Source organism: Pipra filicauda, unplaced genomic scaffold, assembly GCF_003945595.2.
Source record: "Pipra filicauda isolate LSUMZ 115617 unplaced genomic scaffold, ASM394559v2 scaffold120_size2142806_pilon, whole genome shotgun sequence".
Classification (NCBI taxonomy): domain Eukaryota; kingdom Metazoa; phylum Chordata; class Aves; order Passeriformes; family Pipridae; genus Pipra; species Pipra filicauda.
In genome coordinates this window covers 620,451-640,640 of record NW_024103663.1, presented here as the reverse complement: position 1 = coordinate 640,640, position 20,190 = coordinate 620,451, and the positions used below count along the sequence as shown (strand labels likewise).

General features: G+C 51.1%; 1 protein-coding gene across 3 annotated transcripts in view; it reads right to left on the bottom strand.

Annotated features, from left to right (window-relative positions):
* Positions 1-5,298: 5,298 nt before the first annotated feature.
* Positions 5,299-20,190, bottom strand: part of MNT (MAX network transcriptional repressor) — a 73,156-nt gene continuing 58,264 nt past the window's right edge. For all 3 annotated transcript variants that reach the window (XM_027751688.2, XM_027751687.2, XM_039387081.1), the window contains 2 exons: positions 8,324-8,516; positions 5,299-6,851 (listed from right to left, as the gene is read on the bottom strand). In XM_027751688.2, coding sequence (XP_027607489.2) covers positions 6,145-6,851; positions 8,324-8,516 — 900 coding nt within the window. In that variant the 3' untranslated portion in view covers positions 5,299-6,144. The remainder of the gene's footprint in view (positions 6,852-8,323; positions 8,517-20,190) is intronic.

Below are 20,190 nucleotides of genomic sequence, written 5' to 3'. Positions count from 1 at the left end.
GGAGCATGAAGAGCCAGTATTGTACAGCTGAATAGTAAAAATACAATATGTACAAAATTAGTTGCTTTTTCACATAGCAGATGTATCCAAACACATAAAAATCTTTACAGTCTAGTTTGTCAATATTCAGTCAGTAAATTGGTAACACAGTGACACGTCCTCACTGTAAACACAGACTGCACCTGCCCAGGTGAGCACGACACTGGGGCTCCTGTGAGGGGCAGGGGAGGGACGGGGCTCTGGGCCAGCAATGGCAGCAACTGGGCTCACAATCCCAATCACTGGCAGCTCCAGTGACACATTCCTAACGCAGCAGGAGAAAATAAATAAATAAATGCTTTAGCCAGGAGGGAGGGAGGTCACATGCAGTGACAGAGTGGGGGGACCTGCTCCCACCATGGCTCCTCACCCAGCAATGCCCAGGCTGGAGGCCTGACCAGACACCAATAAATCGTTGGATGGTGCAGTCAGTCCCTGATTTCTCACTCTGTCAAGCACCCCCACACTTTTGGCTCAGGTTGTTAAGGCGTATCTGTAAGGCATTGGCAGCGGGATCCCGCTGGCAGCACACTGGGGTCCCACTGGCAGCACACTGGGATCCTGCTGGCAGCACACTGGGATCCTGCTGGCAGCACACTGGGGTCCCTCTGGCTGGCACGGAGCAGCAGCACTGCCAGCACAGCCCGTGCCTGCCACAGCAACACAGACGGGAGGACGTTCCTGCCAGCCAGCCAGGGAAAATCCCAGCACAGAGATGGGCTGGGACACTTCCCTGACAGCAAGACCTGACAGAGGTGAGCCACCATCCCCAGCCAGCCCTGGTGGCTCTGCATCCCACACCTGTGCTCCTTCATACTCAAATTCCTCTTCACAGCACAAGGAAAGGGGTCAAAAACAGGCTTCATCCAGAGCTACAGCAGGACCAGCCACGCAGTCCTGATGAGGAGCACAATGGCATCCCATGGCCAGTTGCCAGCAAACCCCAGCACAGAACAGCCCTGTCCCAGTGCCACTGGCACAGGATGGATGCCGCCAGGGCCTTCCTTTGCTGTTCAGCAGCCTCGGGTGAGGAGTGAGCTGGCGTGGGAAAAGCCAAACACAACCTTTGCCAAGACTGTGCCCACCCAGTGCTGGGCTCGGGCTGGTATTTTAATAGTTCAAATTTGGATTATGAAATTCTGTATAACTGGGACAGAAAGAAGCCATGACTGACTCTATCCACAGAGCATTTTCCTTCCACTCCTAATAACTGATGCTTGACTCAGGAAGGAAATAACCTAAAGACAGTGATATAAACCATTTTAATCTGTCCAAAATGGTAACAAGGAATGGAAAACAGGCCATAAGTATGAACTTTTTCCTCTCCTCATCCCAACAGTTTTTAGAATCAAAATAATAACTGTTCAGAAAGAAACAGATGCCAAGTCTTGGAGGAGCCTCACCTGCAAGTACTCAGAGCTCACCTCCACACCAGTTCCAAGAGCTGTACAGCAGCCAAGTCCCAGCTCAGGGCAGCCACTTATCTAATTAAGCTAATTAAGGAAGTGCCTAAATGCCGACAGGCCGAGACAATGTCCTGCTCAGGTGAGCAGAGGTCACCTGGTTCATCTGGCCGAGGCCACTCACCCCGCTGGGGACACTCCACACGTCACAGAAAGCAAAGGGGCCAAACAAGCACCAGGCAAGGACACCTCCCCTGCCCCCCTCATACCCACCCAACCCCCAACAGTTCCCACTCTTTTTTTCTTTAAATGCAAAAAACTTCCTCAGGATGCAAACCAGTCCAAGGAGACACAGGCCACACACAAAAACCAGACACGATAAGCCTTGCATTGCATGTCTACAGGAATCTACCAGGCGTGCGCACGGACAACCACACCGACACGACACCTCACCTCACCTAAACCAACCAAAGGCATTTTTTTGTTTCTTTTGTTCTTTTGTTACAGAAGGCCACTTTGAAGTTAAACAAAGAAAAGGAGACAAGGAGCCCAACAGCAGCAGCAGCCCAGGCTGGCCCCGTTTGTGAGATGAGAAATGCTCCTCCCCGGACACACCACATGCCACTGCCAGAGAGCAGAAGCCTCTGCAAGGGCCATCCCCTCTGTCCAGCTCTGCCCAAGAAACCAAAACCCGACCATGCCACTGGCCAGGAGCCCAGTGGTGACACCGGAGCCCTTCTGGCCTTCAACACCCAGCACTCAGCCCCAGCACGGACAGACACACGGACACTCACACACACATACATGTGCAGAAAAAGGCCTGACAGCAGCAGTTTGGCTCCAGCCCTGATTGCCCAATGTGCCACCAGCTTCCCCCTTCCCCCCGTGCCCCCAGGGACACACAACCTGCTGCTTCTCAGATCCCACTCAAGTGACTGCAGAGAACGTGGGAAATGGGGTCATTTCCCTTCCTAAGCTAAACTACACAGTTCTGGCTAATTGTTCTTGGTGATGTCAGGAATACATTCCTGTATCTAAAGTGTCAGCATTAAGAGCTCTTTTCAAGAGCATTTTCAAGTAGCAGTTTGGGTTCATTCCCCTCTGCCTACAGTTCCTTGGGAGGTGAGATGGAAAGTGGCTTTGGCAGCCGTGGGGCTCTCGCAGCTGCTCCCAGCTGGGGCAGCACAGAGAGTTCCCTCTGTCACCTCAGTCACCTGAGGGGTTCTGCTTGCACAGGTCTGCTGACCCTCCAACACACCTGGCTGTGCCAGCTGAGCTCCAAGCACAGCCCCAGCTCCTGACCACATTTTGGCTGTTGGCAGTGGGACACAAAGCGTGGGGAGTGCGTGGGCTGCAAGGGCACCTGCCCTGGTCTCCACTGACCAACAGGCTCCAAGCCAGGCATGACAGAACAGAAAATCCTCTCAAACTACTATGTAGAAAAAACATTTTCTATTGTTTCTATAGTATGGTTACAAAAAAACTAACATTATTCAACAACAGAAAAGATTTCTTCTAAACTTTGTATTTGATTTTTTGGGGGGACAAATTAGATCTTCTGAATCCCCAAGTGTACATATATATTTATATATAGCTTTCTCCATAGGGAAAACATATATCAAAGGAGGAGAGACATTCTTTAAGTGCCCCTTGTCATACAGTACTGAACAGGACTTCTAAGAGCATCAGTGTAAATCTGAATTTTCTGAGCAGGAATGACAGAGGTGGGGAAAGGAAGGGTTGTGGCTGCTCTTTTCACAGAGAAGAGAAAGAAGTTTGCTGACTTTAAAAAAAAAAAGAAAAAAACCCCAAAGAAATGTTTCTGGTAGCCCTGAAAAAGGCAGATGAGAATGGGAGGACCCAAGACATCCAAAGCAGCTCATGGGCTGACCAAGGGGGACAGGCTGTTCCTGAAGGGGAGCTCAACACCCATGAAGGGGATCAGACACACAGCATGGCACAGCTCTGGGGGAGAGAAAAACTGGCCGAGATGCAGGACTGGGCTGGGCAGGGCAGGGCAGGGCCACTCCTCCCTCTAAACCACAAGGGAGCAGGAGATGAGGTTCAGCAGCACCCCCTGTCCCTGCAGCACAGGCCATTCCATCACCCAGCAGAAAGCTCATCTCCCTGGGGCTCTCAGCCAACTCCTGCACTCAGCCCTGTTCCCAATCCTGCTCCTTCTCCTTCAATAACGAGATTTTGTTATTTTGTGATGTCAGAACAGTAAAGAAAGGCAGAAAGGCATGTCCTCACTCCCAACACCACTGCAGAAGGCAAAGCCACACAGTCCCCTGAGAAGGGAGATGACCTTGCAGCAAACACTCGGTCTTGAGTTTCTGATGAGGAGCAACTGCCCCGATACCCAACACTCACCTTCCAAATATTGGCACACAACAGCCTCTGTGGGAAAGCACCTGCACGGACAAGGGATGACCAAACCCTGGCGACTGCGGGAACCTCCCAGTGTTAACAGTGCACTGGAATGAGAACAAATCATCTGCTTAGATGTGGTTTCAGGATAAGAAATCCTTTAAGATTCGTCCATTCTGCAGGAGCTGTGCTGGCAGCACAGCTAAGAGCTTCCTGGACTCAAGGGTGCAAGAAAAAAGAAAACAAGAGGTAACTGTGGAGCAACTGGGGCTTCACAAACAGAGGTCACGCAATTCCCAGCCAGACCTGCTCAGAAGGCACAATGACCCCTGACCTCTGCAGTCATTTCTCCTGCCTCCAGACCAGTTTCAACCAGGGACGGTATGGAACAGGCAAGTGTTCTCACTTTAACCCCTTTCACACCAGTCCTCAACAAGGCAAAAGTGCTGCTGGAGTCAACATGTCTTTGGGCAGACTATGGGTCCTGCTTTCCTAGAGAGGACCTCATCCACACTGCAGGCAGCACAGTGAGGTGTGAGGACTCAGCCCTCCTTACCTCCTCCCCTCCCAAAGCTCCTGGGCAGATGCTGGGACCAGCCTCCCATCCTGTCCCAAGGAGAACAGTCACTGGCTACAGCAGGAATTTTGCCTGCAGTAAGGACTGTGGAACACTTACTTTAAAAAGAGAGGAAGACAGAATGGAGATCATTCACAGCAGTGACTACACACACGGTGCAAGGACCAGAACATTCAGCCAGCAACAAAACACATCCTAAGCAGCCTCCCGGGCAGGCTGGCAGGTACCAGCAGAGCATTCCTCCTCTCCTGGCTCCACAGGATTTGCCACTGACCTCAGAGAGGTCTTGCCCCATCACCAGGAAGGGGCAACAGGAGGGTCCCAAAGGACGAGGGTTCTTTGGTGCACATCTCACTGTCAGGCACGAGCTCTCACACTGATCTCCTGCAGCAAACCCTTATCCTGCACAAGGAGAGATTGTTTACCCCCCAAAAAGGAACAAAGCTGCCAAAGCTGCCTGCGCTCTGGAAGGGAACCACATCCCCATTTATCCCTTTCTGAACCCACTGACCCCAACAGCAAAGCGTGGTCAGGTCAGAACAAACTAACAAACAACATTAACCCACACAGCAAATCCACGACATTTCTCTTGGTCTTCTTGTCCCAGGTTCCACCCACCAGGCCACAGGAACACCCAGCAAGCTGCCAGCACAAAGTATCTGCCTCTGCCCAACAACGAACCCGAGAAACCTGGGGGGCTTGGACTGGCAGGAGAGACCCCGACCAGGGCTGTGCCGTGCACAGAGATCTCCAAAATCAATTACTGCATCAGCAAACCAAGCCAGACAAAAACCAAAACCCCCCAAAACATCCAAACAAAGCACTGTCAACCATTAAAATAATAAAAAACAGGGTTTTTTTGACATAGCTATAAAAATCAAGTCATTTATAAAACGGCAACAAATGAAATCCAGTTGTGTATTCTTTTTCCTTTTATTAGACAGGACAGAGAATTTCCTTAAAATGCCATAACAAGTCACAGTGATTTTAGATGGTTTTTGAAATGTAATATATTGATGGGAAATACCTTTAAAATGGTTTGACTTGCGGTTTGTTGTTGGGGTTTTTTTGTCACTATAGAGGTACCCTGGTCCACCAAACCATCTATCTTAAAGTTTCTTGTTTAGAGAGGACACTCTATCTTCTTCCTCCAAAAATGAATTTTGTCTCATAATCCTGCAAAATAATCAACCTTACAAAAGGCCTTCAAATGTTATATTTATATATATATGTATGTACATATATATACACACACATACACACATATATATAAATATAGACTTCTATGATTTTTTTCCCATTCTACGCAATGTCTCGATAAAGAGATCAGCAATTTTTATTCTACAAAGAAGCAACACATAAGAGGGCAAAATTAAAGTCTTAAGAACATCATATCCATAGTTCACTCATTACACATAAAAGGAAAAAAAATCACCATGAACAACTGTCTCTGCAGTTTCTCAGATCAGCCAATCCGAGCGCGGAGCAGCCCCGTCCCCGTCCCCGCTGGCAGGCTGGGCACTGTCCCCAGGATGGGCACTGTCCCCAGGCTGGGCACTGTCCCCAGGATGGGCACTGTCCCCAGGATGGGCACTGTCCCCAGGATGGGCACTGGGCAGCTGAGCCCAGCCCAGCCCAGCCCAGCCCGGCCCGGCATTCCTGTGCCTCCCTCCTGCCGAGCCGGACGCGGTTGGAATGTATGGAGTTTCCTTAGGAAAGGTTCCCACCAAAGACCTTGCCGTCGGCCCGTCCCCTCTAGGCCAGCTTCAGCGTGCTCACCGGGAACGACGGCATGGTCACCATAGTCACGGGGTTCAGGACCGTCTGCCCCACCAGCTGCGGGTGATGCACGACTTGGGTGCCCACGGCCGGCTTGGCCATCACCGCCGGCTGGCCCAGGCTCGCCGTGCCGTTCACTTGCTGGTGCGAGATGGTGTGAGCGATGTGGCTCACCACGGGCTGGCTGACGGCCACGGGCTGGGGGTAGAGGGGCAGCTGCGGGCCCAGGTGGGCCATGTGGTTGATGGTGGCGGGGTGCACAGTGATGTGGCCGATGGGCTGAGCAGCAGTGGTGAGTTGCACGGGGCTGGACGTGGAAGGTGCAATGTGAGCAATGTGCTTGGTCTGTGGACCCTGAATCACGTGGTTGACAGTCTGGATGACCGAGGCGTGGGTGGTGGCCGTGTGGGCGATAACAGTCGATTGCACGGTCGAGGCCGCCACGATGTGAGTCTGTGCAGGGACGATCGCCTGCGGCGGGACCAGTGCCTGCGTCTGCAGGGGGGGCTGGGCGTGGGGCTTCTGCTGGATGGAGAGGTGAGGGGGCAGGACCGCGGGCAGGGGGGGAGCAGCATTCGGGGGGACAGCTTTCAGCAGCTCTGGGTGCTGGCGCTGGGTAAGTTTTGGTAATGAGTTCACTGGCCTGTCATCTTCCATGTCTTCATCGATGTTGTCTTCACCCTCTGGAAAACACGAGAGGAAACTCCCATAAAAAAGCAAGCAGAGCATGAACTGGACCAACAAGCCTTCCTAAAGGGCAGCACAATGGCACAGCATGGCATGGCCTCTTCTCACTGCTGTGGGCCAAGGACCTGGAGCCAAGCAGGCACGACAGCCCCAAGCTCCAGCTAGAGTGCAGTGCTCCCAACAGGCCAAGAGGTCTCGCTGGGCAGGCACGGGGACCACCGTGAGTAGAGGCTGACAGAAAACACCTGGTTGACCTCTGTCTGGGCTGAAGTGGCTCCTTCTGGGAAGAGGAACAGGGTTTCCTTTCTTGGCCAGTTGTTCCACTGATTGGCACCACCCTTTCTGCTCCCAGAGCAAGAAGGAAACAGCAATGGAGAAGTATGGTAGCAAGTCCCTCATGTAGTTCTGGGAAATGGACTTTTGTCCAGTGAAGGAACTAATGAAGCAAAGCAGGAACATGCTGGCCCTGCAGAGCCAGCACAAACACCCTGCACTGCCTGCTCTAGAGTCAGCCATGCTGCAGAGAAAAAAAATCCCAGAAGATACAGAAGCAGCAGGAACCAGGGAAGATAATTCCCCTTCACAAGCTCTGGTGTGCAGCAACTTGACACGGTGGCTTTCAGCACAGGTCACTGCACAGGGAACGGCCAACACTCCTAACGACAAAGCCCTGCTACTCCTGACTTCCACCAGCCTACACCTGGAGCCTGTCTGTGTGTTCAGAGGTGATAATCCTGAAAACAAGCCTGAACAAACCAGAAACCTCAGATTTTCCCTTCCTGGAACCCATGGTATCATGTGCCTGCAGGGCCAAGAGCAAATGCTGGTTTGAAGGAGCTGCTGTGAACGGTTCCGCAGCGCTACAGCCTCCACATCTCTGCAAAGCTCTACATCCACAGACTGCCTACTCCTCCTGCTGCAGATCCCTGGTGTGGAGGAAAGCATGTACTCTCCTATCTCACAGAACTTCTCACTGGGAACTGCACGGCAGATATCCATTAGTGTCATTTCATCTTCACTATGAATCCTTCTCATGCAACATGAAGGCTCCTTAAGTTGTTTAAGTGCTCTGGTACCAAATCCTTCTTCTCTATGTGCTGAACACCCTCCCATATCCACACAAATACATCAGGATGTCCATTTCTAATGAGCAGGGCTGCAAAGCTGTGTAAGAGGAAATCTAAGTTTGGAAAACAGGGATTTATCTCCCCGTGAGGAAGTGGCAGGTCGGAAGCGCAAACCTGCACTTTGTATCTACCTGGCATTGATGCACAAATTTCAGTTTTACTTCACACAAGCAGCAATGTGTTATTAACCAATATCAATCATTAGCAACACTCGAAAGCCTTTTACTTTATTCTGAATGCAAAGAAACCCTGACGCTGCCAAAGGAAGATCCCCACCATCCCTACGTAACTGTGTCAGTGACCTTCCGTGGGGATTACAAGGAGAGAAAAACTATGGGTACCTGATGCTGTCGAGGTAGATGCCTGGTCATCCTCTGGCTGAACTGTCTGTCGAACAATTCTGTCAATCTCCAAGATGTCCATCCACTGGCTCAACTCGTTCTTCAGCTCTGCCAGTCGCTGCTGGGTAGCGATCTTCTCTCTCGCCAGCCGCTCCATCTCATGTTCATATTCTTTTTCCTTCCTCTTTAAAGTCTAAAAACAGCAGGAAGAAAAAGAAGTATAACATGAACAAAGACAAGAGTAGTCTACACTAACCCGGTCACTCCCACGTCCACAGCTAATTTTCTTATACTGCCAGTTATGCTGGTGTAAAACGCGTCCAGCTACATTTACACCTGCCAAATTCAGGCAGAAAGAGAAGGACAAGAGCTGGCACCTGAAGGGTTGCTCTGGCCAAATGCTTTCTGCCTGCTGAGGGAAAACTGATGAGCCTCAAAAACTGAAACACTCAGAAGGAAAGGAAAAGCAAATGATGAGCTTCTGAGCAACACACATCACACCAAGAGTTCCTGACCTAGGAGAGATGGTGAAGAGCCAACAACCCCCTGCATCACAGAGAAATCCTGAGGTCAGACACAAAGGAACTGTGTATGTTCTCCTTTCCTGCTAATGCATTGGAAGTGTCTGTCGGCAGGGGAGCTGCTCGTCAGTCAGCACAGTACAGAGAGATGCCCCACAGTACTTCTGGGAAATATAAACCACACAGACTGGAGGGGGATCAGCCATGGAGAAGGCAGCAGAAAGCAACAGCTCGTCTTCACCAAAGTACACATTGGTGAGTTCAGCCAGCGGTGTGGCACTGCACAGTCACAGCACAGAGAACCAGCCCCCAGCCCAGGGCAGCACTGACTGTATGCATAAAACAGACAAAATAAGTGAAATCTGTAAAACCACATATAGACTGTCCATTTTCAGAAGTTAAGTTTCACCACTGGGAATTTAAATCCCACACGCGCTCCTGAAAATACCAGCCACGCAGAGCCTGCACAGATGCTCCTGTTCCCTCACTGCTGGCAAGCACTGAGCTCAAAAGCAAACCCCACGGCTGGCAGAGGACCAGGCTCACGGTCCTCTGAACACGTGCTCTTTATTTCTATCTAAGGTTCTCCAGGACAAGTGCAATCAGAACGTGACCTCATGCCTTTCAGTGGTTCTGCTGACGTTGTAGATCAGAAGGTTGCTGGGAAGGACTTTAAAGCCTGTTCAGCCAGGCCTTTAATGCAGCCTAAGCTGACACACAGACTAGGGCAGCTCCTGTCGCTACCTTTGTCCTGGTAATAACAATAAAGGAAGTATTTTTAAAACAGCCAAGCAAAGTGTGTTAGCAGGGCACAACCACTGCAGGTGTGTCAATAGAGACAGTTCCTCTGCCTCCCGGCCTGGTTGCCTTCAGCTCAGCTAAAAGCCCCTCAAAACAGAGGGTTTTCAGGCAAAGGGGGCAGTTCTCTCCCTCATGCTGCTTTCCAAACCAAAGCAAGCAGCAGAAGCCAACTCACACAGTCCTGTCCTGGGCAAGCCCAGCAGACCTGCAGCCCACCACAGGGAGGGGTCATAGGGATGGTAGGGAAGGGGGGACGGGGACTCCTGGCGTCCTGGCTCTGCACCAGGAAGACCTGTAGCCCAGAGATTCCCACATGGCTGAGGCCCAAATCCACAGACTAGTTTTAAAGTCTCTTTTCCAACCAAGTGCAGCCAAAGCGTTTTGCCTGACCCAGAAAACACTCATGTGCTCTGATCCCCTGGGAAAGGGGTGTGGGTGGGACACGGAGCAATGAGGAAAGTGCACACTCCTGCTCAGGTTTAAATACGCAAGAAGATAACTTGTCTGAATGTCTTCCCCCTCACTGTGTGATCGGGAAAGAGGCAAGTAGGAGAAAGGCTGAGGCTAAACCTGCGGTGCAGACATGAGCCCAACCCCACTCTGCAGCATCTCCCCACAGCTGCAGGGCACAGGAGGACAGAACAGGAACAGCTCTCCAGGAGGAGTGAGCACAAAATCCCCGCAGCCTGCAGCAGGCACAGCACACGCATATTCAAGCAGATCAGATTTGGCTTCACTCCCTGCTGCGAGAGGAGACTCCCAGCATGGGGAAAGCATAACTACGAGATATGAGTGGGGCAGCTGGTAATTAGTTATAAACTTTTAATTACTGGGAAGGCGGGCAAACCCTTAGGAAGCACCAGGAGGAGTCTCCCAGCAAACAGAGCCAGGGAGCTCACTGTTGCTCTCCAGGCACTCCACAGGCATTGGGATGTGGCTCTGGTCCAAGCCTGGCCCCACGGGCTCTGCCTCCCTCAGCAGGGGCAGCCCCAGCCCTGAGCAGGCACCGGCTCCCGGCTGCCCCTCCCTCCTCCCAGGGCTCACTCCCGGCTGGGAGCTTTCCAAGGGGAGCTGCCAGGGAGGCTGGAGGAGCAGATGGGCTGGAATCCCTGCTGGCACCGGTAATCTTTCAAAAACTATTCTGGGATGCAATTCACCGGGGCTCACTTGGTAAAGACGGATCTCCAGGCTGAGCTGCTCTGGCCTAATAATGAACTGGGTGTGATTAACCAGAGCCTTCCTGCCCCTCCTGCAGCTCCCTCCAAGCGCTGCCCTGCTCGCTGCGGGTACACGTGGATGCAGCCCTTTCCCAGCTCCACAGGGACTGGGTGTGTGCCTGCACTGGGAGCTGAGTCTGGGAGCAGGAATGGCCCTGGCCTCTCTGCAGAAATGGGCACTCACTGAGGGACAGGGAGCAGAGACCCTCCTGCCTTTGTATTTCTTCCCACTGCAGCCAGTATGGAAGAGGGCGGCTGAGCGTCTCCCGTGTCCCTCTTGACCGGCAGCCCCGGGAACAGACGCTCTCTGGCATTTCCCTCACGACAGATTATCTTCTGCAAATCATCCTGCCCACATCAGGTGCCAGGATTTCCCATCAGTCTGTAAAGTCCACAGCGACAGCCAAAGTGCTCATTGGGACGGCGGTCACTGACCTGCCCCGGCACAACAAACACCTTTAGAGACACCCACTGACCCCCAGGATGTTTTTTCTAAAACAAGAATTTCTGTCAGCACCATCACCATGGATCCTATGCAACACAAACACAGCAGCTTTGAAATAAGAAGTAATCACACATCGTTTTCTGAGATACAAGCCTTTGGGATTTTCCAACAGAAAGGGCACATAACATTAGTGCTGAAATGGGCAGAGGGGTCTCTGAAACTACAAACAACACAATCACTGAGAGTTACATTTTGATAAAAGGAATTCTTACAAATGCCCGACCACCTGTCCTACAAGGTGTGAAACTTCATTAAGGCAGAGAGACCTGGAGCAGCTGCAGGGCAGGAGCTGCTGTCCAACCTGCCTCCACAGCCACCAGGAAGGGCCATGGTGAGGGGTCAGGTCTGGTGCTGGCACCTGGGATGACACTTAAGCTGCCTGCTAAGATCCTGAAGGACACACGCTTAACCTGGCTCATGAAATACTGACCCTGTTTCTTCATGGTGGAAAGGTCACCTAAGTTACCTGCATTTGTGTTTTCCCACTTCTCTAGAGTGGCGAGGCCGGGCTGGCCCCGGGAGCTGCGGAGCCCGAGGAAGGCCAGGCGTGCCCCTGGCAGCTCTGTGCTGCTGGCACAGGGCAGTGGGGTGACACCTGACTGAGCACAGCTCACGTGCACCACGGCAGTGCCAGTTCTGTGGAGCAGAGGAGCCCAGCCCACCCCAGACTGCTCTCTGCAAGCACCGGGCTCCAGCACAGACCCTCCTCCTCACGGCTGTGCCACAATCATTGTGACATTTCTCTTTTTCCTGTTAAGCAATTGGGAACCCCAGTTGTCCAGGCAACTCTTACTCTTACAGTCATTTGTCACTGCAAAGAATTCTCCATTTTATAGCTGTCTGTAATTAAATGGCTCACTCTTATGTCAAGATTGGAAATAATGCCTCTAAACGCCTTCCCTGTGCCTGCCCCAGGAATGCTGCTGGCCCTGTGGTTGGCATTAGTGAAATTTAAAAGGCCTTATTACAAAGCTCCCCTCATAAACATTATATTAGCAATTTAAGAATGCACTTTCAATTACGAGCTTTTCCAAAGCATATTTCAGTTGTTACCTTTTCCTACACAGCATTCACTGACTGAAAACCCCTCATCAATGAGCGATCAGGAGAGTGATTTGCAATTTCAAGCCAGATTGTTTAACTCTTTGCTCTGGGGATCACAGCTGGTGCCACAGAGTGGAGCTGCTGCACCAGGAGGGTTCCTGAGCTGCCATCCCACCTGCAGGACCTCCAGCACAGACCACACCCAGCCAGGTAGGCTCTCCACTGCCACATGGAGCTTTGATTCCTATAAGCAATGGGAAAAAATCTAAACACTAAGAAAAAGATCTTATCCGTGCAGGGACTGTCACGGTGCAGGAGATCCACAGCAGGAGCATCCACCAGCCTGACTCCACAAACATTCCAATCAGGACCAGTGGGATGCTGGAACAGGCCATCCCCACACAGCCCCAAACGGAACCCAAACAGCCCCAGCTGCCAAGACACCACAGTCACCTGTAGGACTCTGGGGTTTGCCACTGGTTCTATCAGTTTTGAATCGTACTAAACTGTCTGTGGAGTTCCTACAACAACCACTCGCCCCAACCCCATCCGACCTGCCACGATGGAGCGGAGCCCAGGAAAGTGGGAAAACCAGGAGCCAGCTTCCCTGGCATCAGGTTGGTGTCCCCACCCTCTGCAGCGACTGCCTGCACTTGCCAAGGTGACACATCTGCCAGACTCTGCCTGCACAGGACCCGCTCCTGCACCACAGACCTCCCAGACCCCTGGCCCCTGTTCCTGCTGATGCCAACCAGCCCCTTGGTCTGCAGGAAGCAGCCATGAGGAACCCCGGCTGGTTGCCACAGGAACCAAAGCCATGGTTTCCATGGCAACTGCTTCACTCCGCTAGCTCTCCCAGCCGAGATCCCGCAGCAGTGCCGGATGTGCTGGTCTGGTACCACTGACAATGGGAAAACACAGGCTGGACACAAGGGCAGCACCACAGAGCGATGTCACCGCCCCGCCAGTCACCACACACAGCTACAGCCCACTGCAGCCTCTGCTGCACCACAGGACCACGGTCTGGCTTTCCCCAGACACGAGGCAAAATCATGAGGGGCTCAACCCAAAGCCCCAAGTCATGGCGGGACCGCGCTCAGCACTGGGGGAACGGGGCGAGGTCCTGCCGTGACCAGCTCAGTGAACCAGGAGAGGGGACAGTCTGTGTGCTGAGGGGAGGCGCAGACAAGGACTTCAGGCTCCTGCTGTTCATGCCCTGGTTTCAGCCTCCTAAGATCTCAAATTTCACACCAGCACCAAAACCAAAACAAAGCCTGCAAGGTGAAACACAGCTCCTCGTTCCCTGTCCATACAACGCCCAGCACCCCGCAGCGGGGCCAGGGGTGTTTGCCAGGACCTCGTGACCCGGCTCTTCCATGTGCTCAGCCAAAGAGCTGCTGTGTTCCGGGAGGGGAGCTCACCCCACGCAGGCATGGGCAGTGCAGGGAACACCTGAGCTCACCCCACGCAGGCACGGGCAGTGCAGGGAACATCACCTGCTGCAGGTGCTGCACCCGCTGCCAGCAGGTCCCAGGGGAGTGGGGCTGGGCACCACCCACCACTGCTCAACCTGGTGGCAAGGGCAGGGATGAACACCCAGACAGAAATACCTCCCAGAACAGGAAATGTGCCTGGAGCACAGCGATCACGGGAAATGAGAACACGCGTTGGTATTTACATTTATCATTTCACTCTGAGAAATGCACTTCAGGCCCCTGATAAAAAGAGACATTGGGCCATAATCTGTGATCAGAACTAGAGCTGGAACGTGGCTGTTTGCATGGCCTGGCAGAACCTGCCTCCTGACGCACCACGCTCCGGACAAAGTACAAACAGTCACTGGGGCAGAGGGGAGAAAGAATCCAAACGAGGAAGATAAAGAATAAATTCAGAATAAAAATAACCAACAAAAGAAAGGCAGCAACCAACTGGAACACACGATACAACAAAGCAGGGAGAAGCAGAGCCATGCCCAGGCCAGTCACTGGACCCACACTGGCTGCCAGCAGTTCAGCAGATCTGTTCTATTCCTTAATATGACTACCAAGGATAGAGGAAATTCAAATAAAAAGAATTGAAGTATGATTTGCAATGACTTGGTGTTAAGTTTGATCGTGTGTTTTACTTTTCTTATTTTTATTTTTTTTAACCAGTCTCTGTCATGCAGGAAACAAGCAAGACAATTTTAATGATTCTAGCAGATTCTGGATGCTCCAAAGACCCTGAAATACCATGGTGTTTGTTATTCAGAAAACGATCCTAAACAAATTAAAATAATTGGGGAATTAAGAATTTTGAATTAATAATTCCAAATTTAATTCTGCAACACTCAAATGAAAAAAATTTAAAAATTAAAATAATTTATGGGAAATACGCCTCTGTCATCATTTTCTACAAACAGAAATGAAGCGTGCTGCATCTCAGGGAGGGATTATTATTAGTGACACAACTGCTGGATGCAGGGCATTTGGAAGCTCTTCCCAACCCTCCACAATGACACATGGACATCAGCTCCAGAGGGCAACAGGTAGTTTTATGCCTCGGAGCCACAGCCAGGGCTTTCTCTGCCAGGGATGAGGAGACTTCTGTGCAGACACATTATCACAACACTGATTTGCTGCTGTGCTTCTGTATTTTCCTTGGAGGCATCTCTGAGCAGCCCTCATGGGAGCCAAGGCAGAGTTTTGGATGGGTCCTGGGCACGACTCCCTTTGTTCGTGTTCCTGCCCTTTGGCTCAGCCCACAGGCAGGAGGCACAGCTGAGCTGCACACCCCAACAGTGCCCGGGGAGCAGCAAGGGGAGAATTTCTCCTAGGAGAGCAGGACACCTCCCAAAACACAGTTCTGGCAGGTGATGGCAGTCCCAACAGCCACGGGCTCTGAAGAACGACCCTCCCCAGCAGAAGAGAACCACCCCACAGCACAGCAGCGGGTCCGAGCCCTGGGGACTCCGAGAAGGTGCCATCCTCCTGCACCACTTCTCCTCCCAGTTCCCCCACCTGTGTAAGGAGGTCAGTGCCAGTTATTCACATCCCAGTGGCTCCACCCACGGCCCATGGAGCAGATCTGGGTCACCAGAGGATTTCTCTCCACCCACCTCCCTCATTGTCATGGCCACGGTGGCAGTGGGAGGATGCAAAGCCCAGCTGTTAAACATAAACCAACACCTGTGTGAGACCATGAGGCAAAGCTGTGCCCCTGAGTGCAAACTGCCCTCTGTGCTGGACGGGTTGGGGCACAGCAGCTGCAGTGCCCACTGTGCCCAGACTGCCACCACTGCTCACAGAGGGGCTCCCAAGGCTGAAGCTCCTCCACTGGGCTGAGGGGTTACCTTAGAAAGGTGAAGTCCTGTGAAATTCCTAAACATGAAGGGACAAGAAGGTGGCAGCTGCTGGGGACCCAGAGCTCTGATCAGCACACACTGCTCTGAAGGCACAGCTCTGTGCAAACCCACCCAACCTGCAATGCCAGCTCTGCAGGTGTGTGCAGAGTGAGACCCATCCTTTCAGAGACACTGTCCTCTCAGCCTTTTGGAAAGAGGGGCAAAATATAAGTTATTCTTTCTAATGTGCAGAGTGAGACCCATCCTTTCAGAGACACTGTCCTCTCAGCCTTTTGGGAAGAGGGGCAAAATATAAGTTATTCTTTCTAATGTGCAGAGTGAGACCCATCCTTTCAGAGACACTGTCCTCTCAGCCTTTTGGGAAGAGGGGCAAAATATAAGTTGTTCTTTCTAATGCTGCAGGAAACTGCCCAATCACCCTCAGTGAGCTCGTTCCTGCTCCCCTAAGTACAAATACAATGAATGATCAGGTCCCTGCCCATGAGGTGGCAGGACAGGACAACAGCTCACCTGCCAGCTACCCAGCTCTTTCAATCAGAGCCAGAATTCTCAAAGACATAATTTCCCCTAAATGCTGTCTCCAGATGGCCTAAGCAGCCTCATTATTCAGATCAAGATGAGTCTCAGCACAACAGGACCAACAGTCCCTACCTGACACCCTCATTATTAAATGGGGATTGTGATTTCTCCTCTGGGTACCACGCAGGCTGTCCCTGGATGAGCAGTGTATCCCCAAGAGAGATTCAAGAAAACAGTACGAAGCCCATGGTGAAAGGGATCTTTTAAACCTCAGATTGATATTTCAACTCATAATGGCATAAAACATGAGCAAGACAGATAGAAGCAAAATAAATTTGAAAACCAGTTGATCCATTTTTTCCTGGTTTGTTTACAGTGTTAACTACCACCCTGTGCAGAAGCAGCTTTGCTGTTTCCCAAGGTCACCCAGCTCCCCATGGCCTGCCCAGGCCCGACAGTGAAGAGAAATGGACAATAAAGCAACTACAGCCACACACAGGCAAGTGTTCAGATGGAACCACAGAACTGGCAGGGCAAGGCCAAGGCACAGGCAGCATCAGAGTTACTATTAATTTTTTATAACTAACAGCTGGGACAGGGAGCCTTGCAAAAATTTAACTCATATTTCCACACTCTCCAGAGCACGTGGTATCAGGATTCCTGTCACGTCAGAGTAACACCGACACGACAACGGGAGATTCAGCTGACACCAACTTCCTGCTGCTGCACGACAGTGTCAGAATCCCCCTCATTGATTATTCTGTAGCTGACAACGTTGGCTGCCACAACATCCACAGCTGCAGAGTTCGGACAACACAGCTGAACTCTGCTGCACTCTGTGCACTGTGGTTACTGCTTCCTTAAAACTGTTTGTTTGGGCTTCCAGTCGGGCACCAATTCACGGGAACTTCAGAGAGTATCAACACACACCTTTGCTACGGACCAGAACAGGAACCCAAACTGCCCTGTCAGTTGTGCCACGGAGCCCAGACCTTGTCCCAGTCAGGCTCTCTGTGAAAAGCAAACCCACAACCCAAGCCACACAGTTGTGATGTCAGTGAGTTTAAAGGCAGGTGACTTCTGCAATGTCACACATAAAAAACAGCCTGTGCAATCAAGCTGTAATTATCACCGCTCAGGGGCCATGCCCTTTCTCCCCTCCTGTGCCAGCTCTGACTGCAGGTGACAACCAGAACAAGCAACAGCCCCCAAACACAATCCCCACCAGCTCCCACACACCAGCATTTCTAAACCCTGTGCTGTGCCCCACTTACACGTTGTTTTGGTTTTTATAACCCCAAGTGCTTCTTCAAACTACCACTTAAATGACAGCAGTGGGACAGGTGTGGATTCTCTGACCATTACAGAGACACCTATGCGTTCACAACTCCATTAACCCTTTCCAAACTCTTGTGTACGAGTCACGAGTGAGGCATTAAGAAAATCACCATCCCTCTTGGCAAAGGCTAAGAAACATTTTCCAAAACAAGGTCAAAACATTGGGCATTTTTAAGAACTACTGCAGGACACGTTTTGTGACCAATCCTGCAAATAAAAACGCCCCGATAGCTCCCTGGATGAGCCTCCCTGAGGTCCTGCTGCAGCTGTAGGGACAGAGGGGGATTCCGTTCCCCATTTTTAAGCATGCTCCAACTTGCTTTACGTTACTAAACAATAGTTTTTTAAAGGTGTTATTACTCATCACTTTCTGAAGTCTACAGATGACATCTTGCATGACTACAGCCTATGGATGCTGGAAGCCTTCATTACTGGCAATGAGATTCAGGCTAATTAGACAAGATATAATCAATGGATCAGGTCAGGTAAACACCATGAAGCAGCACAGCTTGGCACGTGAGTGCTGCTCACATGAGGCAGTACTGATGGACCCAACTCTTACTAGACAAGTTTTACAGAAGGTGAGTATATTCACCTCATAGCTGGCACAGAATAAAGAATAACAGTAAAGAATAACAGTTACAGCCACCCTCTTCAAGGTGGGGAACTTAACTGGATTCAGCAGAAGAGTTTGGTTTATGCATTTTCATCAGTAATCCAACCATGACAGTGCCTGAAGGTAAATGAGACCTGATCTTTAACCACATCGACATCAGACGTGGGTTTGTGTCTGCACCTTCCTGCATCAGGATCCTGCAGCGCCCTTCAGCACCCACCAACACTCAAACCCCAACTCAAGCACTGCCACTGCTCTTGTTCTGGTCACCTATGTGCAGACAGAGATGAATTACTGTGCTCAGGCACTGATGTGACCGAGAAATAAAACAAACCAAAAGATGAAGAGATGCTGTGGTTATTAACAGGAAAATTTAACCAATGTATCTGGTCTGTTCACAAGTCCACGAGACCAGCTTAAAAAGGATTTTTACACGCGCTGCTTAGGCATCCTTGGACAGTACTTTGTATTCATTCTGCCCTAAAGGGAGTCAATTAAGATGATTATTGTTGGCATGGATGGGCAACTGCATCATTTTTAGGTGCACAACGTGTTGCTTCAGGCAGTTTGAGAAGCCAAAAGAGACGAGGTGAGGATTAACAAGTTAAACATCATAAACAACTGCCAGCACCAGTGAGCACAGGTAAATCAGTTCCCAAGGGGCCTCTAGCCCTGGCAGAAGACCAGGCATCAGCTCTGTCATTTACTGTTTGAGTTTGCTGAACCCATTTTCTCAATGATCTGAGACCCTGCTTTAACTTCAACCCAGAGCAGTTACACATGACAAGGAAAATGCCATCATTCTGGCAGTGGTGACAGAGCCACAGGTCAGCTGAGGCCACGGCCTGGGCAGGTGGAGAGAGCTCTGCTGAGGAAGCCACACCTGTAATCAGAGGAGGAAATCAGGCACACTTCCCCCAAAATGAACAATGCAGCAATTTACTTGGGAATCTAGAGAGATGTCCGTTTCCTTGAGTCCAGAACGCCAGGACTATTTCTTAGCCTGAACATTTTTTTTTAGCTCCTGAGGAAGGAATCAGGCCACAGAAACTGTCAGGGGCTGCTACCATCACCTGCGAGGAGCTGCGAGGCTGCTGCAGCCCAGTTGTCTGCCTTTGGAAAGGGCAGGTTTCCATCAGGAAGATGTAGACTACACTTTGGTAAAATATTTCCCTGGCCAGCTGGGCTGCAGTTCAAGTGGCAGCAAGACTGTTTGCACAAGCAGCCTTCTGACTTTTAAATGGCTTTGCTGTTCATTTATACATCTCTCTAAGTGCAACCAACCAGAAAAATCAAAAGACTGATTTGCATCAAAAATTTATCTGGATGATTCCTGGGAAGACTGGTCCCAGAAGCAGGTTTTCAGCCCGTGACAGTCCACGGCCTTGCTCCAGTACTCATCCCATCAGCAGGAAGGCAAACTCCAGCTCCTTGGGAAGAAAGAAATTCCACCCTTCCTACCCCTTCCCGAGGCAATAATGACAAACTGGCCATCCTATAAATTCTCAGTTCACCACAGGTACATTCTGTCTCTAACATCACAAACACGGGAATTTGTAAGCAAAGTCCATTTCACAACCAGAGCCAACACAGCTCTGTGGGACCACGACTCAACGTCTGTCACCACAGCAGCCTCCCAACACCTCTGCCATACCCGAGCAGCCCATGCAGGGGTTTGGAACACATGGTGCCCCGCTTCACCACCTTCCAAGGATTTTGCTCTTTGCCTTTTGCACACCCTGAGAAGCTCAGCTGTGTCTCAGATTTTGGAAGCACATTGTTATTTAGTCAGTGTTTGAGTTATACTGGGGAAATTGGCCAACAAGCAGGACCTGCAGCATGACCCGAGACTGCTGGGCTGGGCTGCCTCATGTCAGTGTCACCTGGTGTCACCTGGTGAGCAAATCACCTGGATGTCATGTTACACTAAATGTGCAAGACAAAATAACCCCCAGAACTGGAG